We start from the raw sequence: 15,922 nt of genomic DNA on the forward strand, positions 1-15,922 counted from the left end.
TGTGGTAACTATTATAAACCATGATCTCTATTATTTATATTTATTAAATTAATTATCAGAATTTTGTAAATTAAAGACTGATTTTCTTCTTTTTTTGTTAAGCATATGTTGTATTAGCATTTAGAAAATTTGACAGAACATCTGCAAAAATTAAATTAAAGATAAAGTTAACAATACTGCAAATGTTACATATATATAGAATTAAATAAAAAAATATATGTACAAATTTGTTCAGCATTGTACAAAGTGCATTATAAGTTAAGATGCTGAAATTAATATAAAAAGCAGAAATATTCAATAATCGTGTCATTTGCAGAATATAATTGCAGAAACAAGAAATATCAATGACTAAAAGTATTATTTCAATGATGGTGGTATTATATACTTTTCCGACACGTATGTTTGTGTATGTATACAAGTCAATGGTAGATTCTTGCATTATAATTAATTTGAATCGCGAGAGTGCCAAAGTATGCCAGAATTTCATATTCATGTTCATTTAAAAAATTTTCATATATTAATTAAATTAAAGCTTCCTTATTTGTACTGCCATAAATTATAAAGTGCTTTGTATATGCAAATATATCAGCTATTAACATGTATATCATATGAATTTACAATAAAGCTATAAATTAGATGTACAAGCTATACTATATATTGTAACATATATCATTTATTTAATAATATAGATTTTATCTATACCTTACCTTTTTATAAACATAATAATCTACAAGATAAAAATATTATCAACACAAAAAAGAATTAATTTTTGAAATTATGTATAAGAGCTTTCCATTAGTATTTAATTGATGCAAGTTATTTATTAATGTTTTTGTGAAAATGCAAACAATAAAATATCAAAACTAGAAAATATTTGCATACATTTGTTTCAATTATAAAAACAATTAAAGTTAAAAAATATATAAATGTTTATTAAGCAATTTTTTATATTATATTACATAACTTCTTACTAATTATAATATAAAGTAAAAAAATTACTTTCTAATTCATTCGAGCATTTCTTCTAAAAACACAAGCGCATCTACATTATTAATTGCATTTTCAATGTCTCGTTTTTGCAATGTTCTTTTTTTGGTTTGTATAGTATACTTATAGGCTTCCTTTGCAAGTGAGTCAATAAAAAGTTCCTGAAAGAAAAATTTACGACTATACAGAAATAATTATAAAATTTTCAAACAAAGATGACTATGTATATATATGCAGGATACTCTGTGCCTGATGGTATAAGCGAGTAGAGAGTGATTCTGTATAAAAAACGAAGTCAAAAATATAGAATAAAATTTTTTCATATAAGCCTTTGTTTTCGAGAAAGATAAGTTTAAAATTTTGTGACACTCACTGTTAGTTTGACTTAGTTTCTCATATAGCATATTCTATAAATAGAAATAGGAAAAAAATGTTATTTGAAATTCAGTTAGAAACACTTTATAATCAAATTATATACAAATGAAATTGAAATAATATATATAAATTTAATTATTTAATACAAGTTAGAAATATTAAATACTAATTAAGATTAAATCATACAAATTAAAAATGGAATGCAAAAAGGAGTTTGATAAGACAAAGAATTAATTTCTGACATTGCGTTTGGGATTCACAAAATTTGGGAACGAATGAAATAATTTTTCGACTAAAATGGAAACGGATTACATTAGAATTATAATCTAATGTAATTTAATTAATATTTTTCTTATTCTATTGAATAAATATTACATATTTATAATAGAATCAAATTAATAATATCTTTATATTAGATTAAAATATAAAATTTTTGATTAATATTATAATAATAAGTAAAAACTATTATGTAAACTGTATAGGAAAAAAAAATAAAATAATTATTACCGTTGATTTTGCTATTAAAAATACTGCCTCCTGGTTAACTAAATTTACTTCGGGATCCATTTTCATAATATTTCTTACTCTGCCTATAGGAAGTCGTACTAATTTCTCTCTTTGTTCTTCGTCAACCTGAAGAATTGTATCAGGTCCCTCTAGAGAATCTTGTAAGCCTTCAAGATCAACTATAATATTACTTTCATCTGATTCTTCTTCGTACGTCGAATCGTCAACTTCGGTATTCGCCATGTTTATAGAATTCACTCTACACAATACCACAAAGTAATAACTTTAAATACCCTATGTGTATTATGTGTGTATCATACCATATAAAATTTTTAAATTAAAAACACAATCAAAAATATAGACTATAATATCTTATTAAATAAACGTAATACGAATTATAAAAAAAGGATTAAAAACTTTTTATTTTGTTTGATGTCATATCCGAATCGTAGTAATTAATTTATGATGCATAAGTATGTAATATTTTTTTACGAGATAGTTTAATATTTCGAATTTGCCGCATATATATTGTCAGTACGAAATGAGGTTAGTTATGTTTAGTAAATTTAGTTACATCTGTATATCTTCTAGAGGGCACTATTAAAAATATTTTTAAAGTATATGTATATATATACTTTTGAAGCGCGTTTAACCATAGTGGCAAACCGTCAATCTTCTTCGATAAAAATTTCGTAAATTTATAAAGAAATGTGTGACCTTATAGACTTAGATAATTCTGCAGGTAGTTCATTGAATATAAAATTAGCATCGCCGTTAATACCTGTACCTTCAAATGTAGAACGAAAAAATATAAATATTTGTGATAACAGGATTAATAATAATGCATTGATAACAGGAAAACGTGAAAGTTTAGGTGATAATCCTTTTGATGCGATATTAGACGAAGCAATAGAAAATGTTCGTAAAAAAGAAGATCCATTTGAAACAGTATATGAAGAAGCTTTAATGGGAAATGATATCACTACACAAGAAGAAAAAAACATAAATATAACAGATGATCTCAAAGCTACATACACACAATTGTGTAAGTTAAAAGAAAATAAAACTTCAGATGAATTCTTACCAAATCCTGATATTGTAGTATCTACAGCTGAGATAAATTCATTAGATTTATCGATATTAAATCACTCAGCAATGAATGATACGTTATATGAAAGTAAATGTAATGAAGAAGGAACTGAGATTCCGTGTATGCTTCAACATAAAATACTGTTAAATACAAAGACAATACAAACGCGTTCATATTCTCAAGGTGATATAATATCTGAATGTAAGCAGTTATTGAAACCTAGGTCTAACTCTACAACAGAAACATTAAAAACTGATAAAATAAATATAAATGGTTCAGATAGCAAGTCTTTTTCAGTATTTAATAAAGGCTTTATAGAGGATCAATACAATGACACCTCCGTATTTTCTACTATATCAAACATTTCTAGCATTACAAGGCATTCTGGTTCCTTAACACATAATTCTGCTTCAATGTCTAATAATACTATGAATATTGCCTTTTTAAATAATTGTTCTTCATCAGTAGCTTGCGATACTAAATTAAATGAAAGGATAAATAATACGATGAGTACAGTATCTACAATATCATTACCTATTACACCAGCTCAGAAGCCAATCCAAACAACAGTTGATGTTAATAATAAGTTACCCGATGATAAATTGCTCGATATTGATACCTGTATACCTGAAATTACATATCCTAAATTATCTAATAATACCTGCTTGGATAGTTCTTCTGATTCTATATTTCTTGTAAGTAAATACAAATATAATTTATTAATTTGATTACTTTAAGATATTTTGTTTTCTTACGTATTAAATTGTTTAAATCTATTTTTTATAGAAACAAAATAATATCAATACATCAATAATTAATGAAGCTAAAGCTCTTGCAAGAACGTTTGAAGAATTTGCAGGAAAATCTTCAGGGTGTACGTATACTTTTTATTATTTGCTATCTTTCTATTGTATAAATTTTAATAATTTATTATAACTATCTAAATATATAATTTTATATATTTTTCTAACAGCAAATGTAGACGAACTGATCATAGATGATCCTATGTGGATTTCAGAATTGTTGCCAGCATATGAAGATGACGTTGTAGATAACTTAATTGAGGTACCAATTTTAAATGCTACCAATAGGGAACAAGAAAATGGTGACATGTTATCTTGTAATAGTAATACAAACGATATAACAAAATCACAGAATAACGTTAAAAAAGAAATAGACATTGCTCCTTTGAATCAAATTACTGTTAATAAAACAGCTGCATCTACATTGTTAGTAGACCTCAAAAAAATAGTCAAAATAGAAAATAATTCTGAGGCTAATAGACTACTTGAAGATTTAGAACAAGTTTTAGGAATTCAGTCCAGTAATAAAATTGAATTATTTTCTACATGTATTCAAACAACAAATGATTCAAGAGTAATACAAAATACAAAAGAAGAAAAACATGTTGATAAGAGTCACTTAGATGATTTAAAAAATTATGAAATAGAAGTTAAGAAGTCACATTATGATAATAAAATTAACGGATGTGAAGCATTACATGACAATAATAAATCATTAATAAAAGAAAATGAAGTATCATCAATAAATCCACGAATAGAAATTTTTCCAAAGGAAGAAAGTTATGTTGATATAGAAAAAAAAGAAAATAATGTTGATATTAATAATTTTACTCAGAAAAATACGACAATAAATAAAGAAGAAAATAATAGAACAGAGAATAATGAAAAAGTTGCAGTAGAGTTGCTTATTAATTTAGGTAAAGTATTAAGTGGACAATCTAACGAATCTGCCACATTGAATTTGTTGAAGAATTTAGGAGAAGTATTAAATTTAGTCTCAAAAAATGACCAAGTAAAAAATAATGAACAAAATAACGTGATTTCTAATAATACTGAAAAAATATCAATTAAAGATAAATCTGAAAATAAAATAAAATCTTCAACATCATTAAAAGTAAAACAAAGACGAAGTTTGGACTTAATGTCAAAGGTAAGAATGTTAATACTTTATATATGAAAACACACACACACACAAATTATTTTAATTTTAATATTTAATATATTATAGGCAAAACCAACTTACCAGAAAGCATTAAGAAGAAGTACATGTACAAGTAGCACATCTCCTCCTAAAAAACTGCAAAAATCATTTGTATTTAAAGAAAATAACAAATCTCAATTAAGTAAGGCCAGAAAGCGTTTTCCTAGTGATCCAGGTTCAATTAATTTAAACTCATCTAAAACAGAAATTGCTGCTAGCATAGGAGATCATCCAATTATTAGTAAATATTAGCATCTACTATTATTGAGTATTAATCCCATTGAATTATGTTATATTAATGTTGTTCTTTAATATTGGAATGTCTCTTTTAAAGCAAATCACACTTACATAAAATGTGATATCCCTACATCAAAGTTTTTATACATGTATATATAAAGTTTTATATAAGATTTGAAACTAAATATCTTTAATTTGTTTCTAGGTATAGACAAAGTTAATACAAACAAAAATAATCCGAAAGAAAAACCGCCCATCAAATTAGTCGTTAAAAATCAATTAAAACACAAATCAAAATCTGAAATTGTGAATAAAAAAGGTCCTATGAAAGCAATTATTCCAATTGGAAATATGCAAAGAAAATGTATAGGTATAGAAGAAAAATAATGAACATATAAAACATATAAATAAATGAAGTTTCTGATTTGAATCTATGTACTAGGTACTACTACACCTCCGAAATCACCCAAGAATGTACAACCTTGTATTAAAATATTCAGTAGTACACCGAATTCGATCGAAAGTAGTATTGAATTAAAAAAATCTCCTAAATTAAAACCAATGGCATCATCGACACCAGACTTTCTTAAATGTAAATCTGCTGTACAAGTGCCAACGCGTCAACGTCGCGACAGGCTTAATGTTTCATGCGATATATCACCAATAAACGTACAAGAGGAAGTAACTACCGAGAAATGTAAAGTATATCTTAGTCCAAGGAGGTAAGAAAATATATAGTACATTTTTTTATTTATGCATAAAAATAAAATTATAGTAAATATAATTAAGTACAATTTGTTTTTTATATACACAGAGTAAATAAAAGCATATCACCAAAAAAAAGGACGCCTAAAAGTCAAAAAAGAGAATCTAGTATTCCAAAATATTCCATGTCTCCTGGTGTTCATGTAAGAGCATCGTCGCAGGATATCAATAAATCCCAAGAAATTTCAATGTCGTCACAAACGTTATCAAGAAAGGAAGAAGAAATTTTTAAAAAATCACCCATGATTAGCAAAAAAATCAACAAATCAGAACGAAAAAGTCCTTTAACAGATAATAACATAAATATTGCAAAAGGAAAACCATTTAATTTAAGTTCTAAGTTTAGAGGGAATAATAATGAAAATATTGAAAGTGAAAAGGAAAATACATTTGTATAATATAAACAGTGAAAACAAATCATCGTATAAATAATTATAATAGTATTTTACAGATTTTTTTTATCTTCAATATTTTTAACCATAGACAAAGTAAAATTTTTGTATTCATTTTATAATAAAGATATTTAAAAAATAAAAAAAATCATCTGTTTATACGATGCGCATTGGTAAGATAAACAGTTGAGAATATGCACACTTCGATATTTAATTTTGTAGATTATCAAAGTTTTATTACACAAACAATAGGTAACGTTAGAAGAGAAGGGTTTATTTGGTAAATTATGAACAAATAACTATGTATTTATAAGATGAAAAAATAGAAATTGTTTATTTTTATAATAAAAGAGAAAATTTAGTAAAGTATTTAAGTTGAAATGGTATTTTGTTCGTAGTTGACCGTACCTAAGTATAAGTGAAAGTTGAGAATAAGTAGGGGTAAAAAGAGCAAGGAGTGGGGAGGAGCTCGATCGGTCGACGAAACAACGTCTTTCCCCTCCTATGACTTCAGAAGCACGCTCCGCGTGTACCGTAGAGCGTCGAGCGCGGCTCCGCTCATCCATATTCGCGTCAAAGCCGCACCCGGCGTGGCATGGTGCGGTGCGCTACGTTTGCTCGCATTAGGACGGTGCAGTACAATGTGTTGCGATGTGATACGATGCAGTAGAAGAAAGCGCACTTAAATTTTATTGAGATATGTTACGTCCTTAATCGGTAGTACAATTATAAACCCGTTAATAACACGAGCGTAAGATTGTTAGCGCTAGACTGGCGCTAGATCGACACTGGATCGGCGCGGTACCGAGAGAGTGTATCGAGCACATTGAAGTGTGTTGCGATTCGTACGCAGGAGTCGATCGGTCGATCTTTCTCGGGCGGTTCGTACGAGGCGCGAGAAGAAAAAGAGCGCGTCTCGCGTTTATGTCGTACTTCTTTCGTCATCGTGTCGTCACCACCGTCACAGTCACCGTCACAGTCACAGTCACAGTCACCGTCACCGTTACCGTACCGTCGTATTGTGTGCAGTAAACGCGCGCGCGCGCACACGTCTTCGCTTAGCTGCACCTTGCTTGCATGAGACAAAAAGAGGATCGACGACGCGTCGAATAGTAGCGATCAAAAGTACAAACGGAATAAAGGAAGGAAGGAAGGAAGGAAAAAAGGAGTAGAATTTGTGCGTATTGCAAGACAAGGAAGATTTGAGGTAATTTTCGTTTGTCACCGATCATACTACAGTAATAAGGAGCGCGCCACAGAGAAATTCCGGGTTACGCGCTCTTTATCGACGTTCTCCAGACTTTCGAGCACTAGCTCCTGATTTTAGAGTACCTAACATATGCAAAAACGTGTATTGCTCGAGCACCGGCAATATTACGTATCGCGTGATACATAAAGATGCATACGCATCTACGTATATAATATGCATATATATGCATTTATATAGAGAGAAAAATATATAATATATATTATATATTATATATTATATATATATACATATATATATATTTAATGCACGACATATTTGTCGTGCAGCACATGTATGCGCGCTCTTACACAGGAATATTCGAATACGTAAATGCACGTTTCTGTAGATTTGCGTAGAACCTGAATGCGCTGCGACGTTTGTAGGTGTGCGGCGCGCGCTCTGCTTGCGCGTCGTTTGCAATTACAGCCGTAGTCCGCTAGCATTCGTTCTTGCGACGCGCACGAGATAGGGTCTTTTCTTGTTCCCTCCTTCTTTCGTCCTTCTCTCATTTCTTCGTTTGTTCTTTCGTCTGCCATTAGTTCAATTTCCCAGTTGTTCCAAAAACGTATTATCAGTTGCAAAATATACAATTTATTGGCAGTGTGAAAATAAAAGACAGAAAGAGAAAAAAGAGAGAGAGAGGCAGAGAAAGTAGAAGAGAGGTAACACGAAGAACGAGGCGCGATCGTGGCGCGCCGATGATACGAGACGGTGCGTGGACCGACGACGTGCGGACAGAAACGACCGCGCGCAACCGAGATTCTTTCTTTGCTCACGTCGCCCCCGGCGTAACTTACTGAGGACACTATATACATGTGCGCGAGCATAAAACGCATGTAGTACTGCCGAAAGATCGAGTGGAAACACCGTCCCTTTAGCGAGAGCGCAACCCTCCTTCCTGAAACTTTTAACACCGAGAAACGAAAGAAGAAAAAAAGAAAGGAAGAAAGAGAGAGAGAATAAAAGTAGATGGAAATACAAGAAGAAAATACAGAGAAAGCTGAGATAATAAGAAAATAAACAAAGGATAGTATTTGGCTCCTTTCGTCGTATCTTCTTTGGTAACGTGTAAGTTTGTTGTAATTAGGTTGCTACACATATCGTGATAAGGAAGAAAAAGAAAAAGATTTCATTTCAAAGTGCCCTTCAACGAGCGATTCAACGTAATAACGAGCTAACTAACTTTCGTAGAGAATCATCGGCTATCGGTCGTATCCGTCTTTCTCCCTCCCCTTCGTACGACGCGCGGCAGTAGTCTCCGGCTTGCGCGCGCGGGCTACAGGCGAAGGGCGCGAGCGGTGCTTGCGATTCGAAAACTCCTTCGAGGATTGACCATGCGTACGAGCAAACGACGAGCGATCGCTTGCGAGATCCCGTAGGAGTAGGAGAAAGAGGAAGAGTAGGAGAGGGTGGAGAAGGAGTAGGAGGACGAAGAGGTACACGACAACGTCGGAAAGGGAGAAGGGGTAGAGAATCAGCACGAGTAGAACGACCAAGTGAGAAGAAGCAAAGTGCCGCTTCGCGCGTTCGAACATGTTACAAACTTGCTACGTTATTTAACTTTGTTGATCGTCATAATCGATATCATTTTTCGGTTAAATCGAATTCGAGTTATTGAGAAATCGGTTATTCGAGATCTATACCTTGTTTTACTTTTATCTTCGATTCTTAACCCACCGCAACACTCGCTCGGATTGTTCATCTGCGTTGGACTACTTTTCTCTTGTTTTCTTATTATTACGGCATGTCCACTGTGCTATGTTGCGCGCGTCGAACTAACTTTTATTAGTAACTACTACGTGAGGTAGATCCCAAGTTCAAGAAGAGATATTGCTCGCTCGCTGCGACATTTCTCAACGACCTTGTTTCTTGTACTTGATTCAAGCGATTGTAGAGTTATATATATAACGAAGAAAATGGAAAAGATTTCGACTTTGTTATCCGAGCGAAGATGATCCGATGCAAGCGCGCGAATCCGCACGAGTGAAAGACAGTAAAAACGAAGATAGATAGAGAGAGAAAGCGATAGAGGGGGGAAAGGTCGAAGCGCGAATACGCGTGCGGCTGTACTAAAAACGCGCGTAGGGCTCTAAATCTAAAGATAATACACGGAAACCTGAAGGGACTGAACAGTTTTTCGTAACCTTTTGATATCGTTGAGAACGATATCAAAAAATAACTTTTGAAGAGGTCTACGAAAAAGAGATGTGCACGTTGTTTCTACTTCAGAAAGATAAACGCATGCAGTGAAGAGTAAGATAAAGTAAGTAAAGAAGGAAAAGTAAAATAGAGAAAGAAAGAGATAAAGAGAGGGACAAGGGTGTTAACAGCGTGACGGGGAAGGATGCAGCAATACCGGGTGGAAACGCAAATCCGTCATGAGGAGCAGATCTTGGAGGCGATAGATCAGCTGCGCCGACGTAAGGCGCGTCCCGATGCCGATCGTATTTGCAACTACTTGCTTCGAAAATTTTCGGTTGATGTGCGAGATACAATCGCCGATCTTCATCTCTTAATTGAAGCGGAGAAGGTTATACAAGTCGATTATAAGGGTAACACAAGTTATAGAAACGCATCCAAATGGTCCCGTTTACAACTTTACAAGAATCGACCGGAAGGCTTCGTAAAAGATAAATTAAATTCGGCAATGGTTGCTGGCGCGGTTGCCGAGCTTGTTGTTGAGGAACCGGATTACCTCGATCAAGGTGTGCCAGCCTGTAGATTAGTCGATCAATTGCTTGATGGTTTTTCGAATCCTACCTCTAGACGTATGACCGAGGATTTTCTCGGGAAAGAAGTTGCGAGCGGTAATTTAACACGTCTCTCTAACGGTAATTATTCGCTGGTGGCGACATCCGACATGACGACTGCAACCGAATCGACGCACCGCGAGACCTTTACCCTTGAAAATATCGAAAATGGTAATATTAGGCGTAAAGATTCACAAACAGTTTCTTCAACCACTAATGGCCCTTATGATTTCGATGAGTCGGAGAATTTGACTATCGCCGATTCAGCTTCAAATACACCAAGATCCTCGTGTCAAGCGAGTCCGAAACCAGAAGTGTCGAACAAGAAAGAAGAATGTTTTGATATTCTTCTTACAAAAAATCAAGAACGTATTGAAGATACATCTCTCGATGGCGATCGGACGAAGGAATCCGAGGATCCGTTAGCTAGTGTCGACGAGAGAAAGGACAACGTCAAGAGTACGGACAATCAGTGTCATAACCTCAAAAGATCTTCCAAATCAGAACGTAAGCAACGATTACTTGTCAGGACAGATGATCCTATGGACATAGAAATTAAATTTGAAGAGTTTCGCAAAGACAATAAGGAGGAATCTTCCGCTCAAAAAGATAAGAGAGAGGATAACGAACATTTTAGCGAAGATCGTGACGACGAAGAGGCTGGTAGAAGTTCTACGAATTGCTCTCCTACACCGTCTAACATCAATGTGGGTGGTTTTCGTAGTGCTCGTAGGAAGGTTCGTTTCTGATGTTTCATTTTACGTGACTATACGAAATTGTTATTGACTTAACAATATTCTATTTTTTCTTTTTCTTCTTTGATTTCAACTCAAGACCATTTTCCAGAGAGCAAAAAAAGTATTTGATCCATCCGACAACAACCTTGTAAGACGGAAACGTGGTAGGCAAGCTGCTACACAAAATAAGGTTGCTACGGTTCAGGAGCCTCCAGAAATTGTTAAACCGCCAATTAAAGATGGGCCTTGTAGACAGTGTAGCCTTTGCGCCAAAGAAAAGCAAGAAGCATTAGTTGCGTGTCGAGATTGTACAGTAAGAGGTAAGTTTCATGGATTTTTATTTTTCTCTACAGTCAATTTGAAATAATATTAATACTAATTAATATCTTTATGTTTTGATTGTTTTAGCTCATCCAAGTTGCATTTATAGTCCAGAAGAAATAATTCACAAGGCTGGTAGTAATTGGCAATGTGAACGTTGTAAGACTTGTACCATTTGTTGTGAAACTTCGGATGCTGTAAGTTATAATATTTTTGTAATAGTAGTCTAAAATCAATATCATGTATTAATTACTTTTTCTGTATTATATAGGGACCACTAATCACATGTTATTCTTGTGACGAAGCATATCATCATTACTGCCATTCACCACGTGTTATAAATCCAAAATCAAATTTAAGATGGCAGTGTAACCATTGTGTTCAAAAACAACAGAAAACAAACAATAATCAGACTGTCAGCCTTATCATTGCACGACCTGATACTCCGTCAAGTGTGACTGTACTAGCACCACCTATTTTAAGCCCACAAGTTTCACCTGTTCGCCCATCTTCCGATCAAATGGAAGACGATGCTACTAAAGATGGCATCGATCCTAATATTCCTGATGCTTCGGATTGGACATCAGAACAAGTTTATCAATACTTTGCGAGACTATTTCCAAAAGAAGCAGAAGTATTTAGGCAACAAGTAAGTAATGCGAATATATTTCCTATACCTAGCATTAATTTTTATGTAATAATTCATAATTTTCATATATTTGTTATATGTATACAGGACATAGATGGTCATTCTCTTTTATTAATGAAGAGATCAGATGTGTTGAAAGGACTTAACTTGCTGTTGGGTCCAGCGTTGAAAATTTATAGACACGTTTTAAAACTTCAAGTTCGTCGAGACGATCCTAAACTTTATTGGTTGTAAGATTATTTTAATATTTTGAGGAAAATATATACATAGATAGTGGAAAATGTTAATGCTCACTATATATTGTACAGGTCGATTTTCTTTAAACATTCTTTATATATACTTTTTCCAATTCTAGATATTGTTTCATATTATGCATATTGTGATATTCTGAATTAGGAAAATGATAACGTCTGAAACATTTAAAGATATCTAATACAGATAATATTAATGTAAGTAGAACAGAGAAACAGTTGTCTTTTTTACATTGTAGTATATCTGTTTAAAAGATGTTTATTTTCAAGAATCGTATGTTATGAAACTTCTGTTATAAATACTATAGCAAAGGTTTTAAAGACTTTATTTTGTTTAAATAATATAGTGAGTCTGTATAGAGAGACAAACGATCTTATAAGTAAATTGTCATATAATAATATTGCATAGTTTTTATTTTTGTTACAGTACGTACAGTAAGATAATTAAGAATGATAAATATTTAGCATCTTTTCGATACTCTATTTAAGAAATATCGATATATCTTCCTGTATAATAAATGTTTTGATATTTACATTGCATATTTTGTTTTACTAATAAGATAAAACTTTATTTTTTCCTTTTCTTAGACATTATTTTATAAGACTAGATTAGTTTTTCATTCTTTACGTTTATACATTACTAATCGTATGGTGTAAAAATCTGTGAAAACCTTCTATAGAGGCAGAAATTTGGTTTTTTAAATATAGACAAAAATTGCCTTGCTTTCGGTAATATCTTATTCTTGCATTTTAAAAGTAGTAATGATAATGCCAAAAAGAAAAGTAATAAATTTTTATAAAATATAATAAATACATTATGCCGTTTCACTAATTATTTAACATTTCGTAGATTATATCAAATTATACGAATATTTAATTTTAACATTATCATTCTTTTATATTGATAAAATATATATAATCTTATTTACTACTTTATTTTCATCGTAATTTTTTTTTAGATTTATATCATAACACAGCATTTATATTAATTTATTTTAATTATTTTAATTAAGTTATATTAATAAATGTTGTGTTAAGATATATTTAAAATAACTTTTGTATTTATTAGCATATGATACCATGTAATAGGGTCAATTTTACAAGATTAAAAAGATATATTATGTTAACCATTAATTTTTCCTAAATAGTTTATTTTAAAACACATAAATCTCATGTCACAAAAATGTTTAAAGTCAACAGCTAATATCAACAAATTATCCATCTAGGACGACAATAATATTTCAAAAATTATAAATCTAGATTATTTCTATAAATGTATCCATAGATACAATTACTTATTTCTTATTACTATAGTGATAAAAAATAAAGGAATAGTTCGGTTCTATAAAATCTGTGATTTATGGAAAATTGTTATATTGATTATTATAGAGTTGTTTGCCTTATAAATTATATTAAAAATAATATTATATGTGCCTAAAATGGCTTTTGATATTGATGTAAAAAAGTTGTACAGTCTTTAAACCAGTCTATCACGTGCATACATTAACCATCTTCACTATTTTGATTGAATGTAAAAAGCATCAGTATCACATTGCATAATAATTCTTTCAAGACAACAAAAATATTACGATAAATATTATAACTACTTATGTAAGAAAATTTATGACACATGAAATATTTCAAATATATATACTGTTCTATATTATTGCACTCAATTAATACTTTCTTGGAATAATCAATTTTAAATTGATTATTTATTAAAGTTGAAAGCATGAAACATTAATGACTTAAATTGTTGTTTATTTATATATATATTATATCAAAACTTGTATTTAACTTATGAATTTTTCAATAGCATCTTATGAGAAGCAAACATTTCAACAGTGCCAGAATGTAAAGGGCAACTGTAATGTAAATATATTATTTTATATATATTCAAACTTTAGTGAATATATTTTTAATTTTTTTTAATAATTAATTAATTATATTTAATAACCTTCAAAATGACTTAATATTCCAATAACAAGGTACTTAAACTTTTAAGTTAACATTCAATTCATTGTTAACATCCAATTTATTATTAATATCAGTATACTTAGGAGGAGGCTTTTTATGCAATGGTTCTTCATCTGGTATATACAATGTGATTTTACCTGATGCTTTGGATTTATCAACAAAAAATTCTTTTATATTATCATGTGTTCTTTCTGAAGACACACTATATAAATACATACATACTGCAAGTAATGCTACTGCAGCTGCTGTAGCAGAAGCAAAACGTGCTGAAGGCATACCAGCATGTCTTGATGCACACTGAAACCAATCGGATCCGGGTATCCATGATGAAGTTGGTTCAGATTCTCCTGAATAATCTGATGGGGTCTCATAGTCCATGGTCTACATTTTTACAGCATTTAGTTTACTTATTAAAAAGCATCTTATTTCAAAGAAAATTATTTGCTTATAACAAATTGATATACTTTTTTATGATATAAAAAACATCTTTGCTAGTTAGTATTAATTAATAATGCAAATTCAAAGTATTGTAATAAAAACATAAGACTTACCCCAGTATTCATTGGAACAGTTTTAATATAAGTCTGAGGTAATTTAAACCCATTGGAATCCCACCACCTTGGAAGAAGCTCTTTTCGAATACCAGGGTCTGTTAGAATATCATTTTCTGGTATATCAGGATACATTAGTAAGGTGTTAGAATCTACATATTCCTCTACATAGATAGCAATAGAAAAGAGTGATAACAAGTCGGAGACACGTTGTTTGGCCATAAAGTCACAACCAGTGCTGCAAGCATAGCGATCTTGTGGTTCTGCATATGCTTCTGTGCATGCTATTGAAAGAAAGTTTAGTTACTTTTTTTATATAACTAAAACAAAAAGATAAAAGCAAGCATTGTTTCCTACATTATTTAAGCCTAATATTTAATTAAAAATATCATAATTTAAGAGCTATAAGAATATTTCTAAACAATATCGCCATGCATATTCTGTTAGCTGTATTATTGTTTTTAACGCTCAAAATTTAAAGCAATCTTTTTGTTGTGTGTAATATTATTGTTAAAATTAAAATAGAGTTAAATTTACAAGCTTCACAGGCATCCCTAGTGCCATTTAAAGCATTGGGTTCCAGTCCATAATTCAAGTCCACTAAATTGAAAAATCTACAACCTCGTTGACAACAAGACTTAATGTACTTGCTCTGAAAGGAAGAATGAAAGTAATAATATCCATATATAATACAAAAATAGACTTTTTATAAGTTATGCTATAGAAGTAAATTCATGATTCTTAAAATCAATACAATATTCATACGTTTGTGAAAGAAAGTGGTGTTTTCTCACATAAAGTGATACAAGGATCTTCGCGATTTAAAAAATTATAACATATGTCACAATATACAATATTTATCAGAAATAACACTAGTAGGACAGCACTTTCTTTATACTTTTTCATTTCAATTCGATGTGTATTAATAATCTGTTTTTAGGAATCAAATTTTCTTATTACGGAGGTCAAACTCATATAGAAAATCACACTGCAAATCTGAAAGTTATACCCCTTGCTGTCGATAGGTGCGCTAATATCGTAACCAACCACGTTCTTTTAAAAAAATAAACTATATATAAT

The 15,922-nt window shown here is 31.2% G+C and overlaps 4 protein-coding genes across 8 annotated transcripts; 2 read left to right on the plus strand and 2 right to left on the minus strand.

Annotated features, from left to right (window-relative positions):
- Positions 1-102: 102 nt before the first annotated feature.
- Positions 103-2,376, minus strand: LOC122519651 (DNA polymerase epsilon subunit 4-like). 3 transcript variants are annotated; one of them, XM_043639247.1, is made up of 4 exons: positions 2,362-2,376; positions 1,870-2,128; positions 1,361-1,394; positions 1,155-1,265 (listed from the first exon to the last, which is right to left on the minus strand). In XM_043639247.1, exons 2-4 carry the CDS (start codon positions 2,110-2,112, stop codon positions 1,207-1,209), a joined length of 336 nt encoding a protein of 111 aa, XP_043495182.1. In that variant the 5' UTR covers positions 2,113-2,128; positions 2,362-2,376; the 3' UTR covers positions 1,155-1,206. The 3 variants fall into 3 exon arrangements, with proteins under 3 accessions (XP_043495181.1, XP_043495180.1, XP_043495182.1); XM_043639246.1 differs by lacking the exons at positions 1,155-1,265; positions 1,361-1,394; positions 2,362-2,376 and adding exons at positions 103-141; positions 1,000-1,148; XM_043639245.1 differs by lacking the exons at positions 1,155-1,265; positions 1,361-1,394; positions 2,362-2,376 and adding an exon at positions 942-1,148.
- A 130-nt stretch (positions 2,377-2,506) lies between these two features.
- LOC122519649 (protein PF14_0175-like) lies at positions 2,507-6,380 on the plus strand. The gene is made up of 7 exons (XM_043639244.1): positions 2,507-3,654; positions 3,746-3,833; positions 3,933-4,912; positions 4,991-5,204; positions 5,406-5,570; positions 5,643-5,922; positions 6,015-6,380. Exons 1-7 carry the CDS (start codon positions 2,578-2,580, stop codon positions 6,361-6,363), a joined length of 3,153 nt encoding a protein of 1,050 aa, XP_043495179.1. The 5' UTR covers positions 2,507-2,577; the 3' UTR covers positions 6,364-6,380.
- A 520-nt stretch (positions 6,381-6,900) lies between these two features.
- Positions 6,901-12,359, plus strand: LOC122519652. Of its 3 annotated transcripts, none has more exons than XM_043639248.1 (6): positions 6,901-8,674; positions 8,798-11,093; positions 11,191-11,413; positions 11,502-11,611; positions 11,686-12,063; positions 12,151-12,359. In XM_043639248.1, the coding sequence occupies exons 2-6, from the start codon at positions 9,951-9,953 to the stop codon at positions 12,295-12,297; spliced, it is 2,001 nt and encodes a 666-aa protein (XP_043495183.1). In that variant the 5' UTR covers positions 6,901-8,674; positions 8,798-9,950; the 3' UTR covers positions 12,298-12,359. The 3 variants fall into 3 exon arrangements, with proteins under 3 accessions (XP_043495183.1, XP_043495185.1, XP_043495186.1); XM_043639250.1 differs by having other exon boundaries at positions 6,901-7,564; positions 8,146-11,093; XM_043639251.1 differs by having other exon boundaries at positions 6,901-11,093; positions 11,203-11,413.
- Positions 12,360-13,448: 1,089 nt separating this feature from the next.
- LOC122519653 (transmembrane protein 59-like) lies at positions 13,449-15,854 on the minus strand. The gene is made up of 4 exons (XM_043639252.1): positions 15,608-15,854; positions 15,380-15,494; positions 14,843-15,126; positions 13,449-14,672 (listed from the first exon to the last, which is right to left on the minus strand). Exons 1-4 carry the CDS (start codon positions 15,746-15,748, stop codon positions 14,307-14,309), a joined length of 906 nt encoding a protein of 301 aa, XP_043495187.1. The 5' UTR covers positions 15,749-15,854; the 3' UTR covers positions 13,449-14,306.
- Positions 15,855-15,922: the final 68 nt, after the last annotated feature.

The sequence above is a fragment of the Polistes fuscatus genome, unplaced genomic scaffold (assembly GCF_010416935.1).
Source record: "Polistes fuscatus isolate 324 unplaced genomic scaffold, CU_Pfus_HIC Scaffold3, whole genome shotgun sequence".
Taxonomy (NCBI): Eukaryota; Metazoa; Arthropoda; class Insecta; order Hymenoptera; family Vespidae; genus Polistes; species Polistes fuscatus.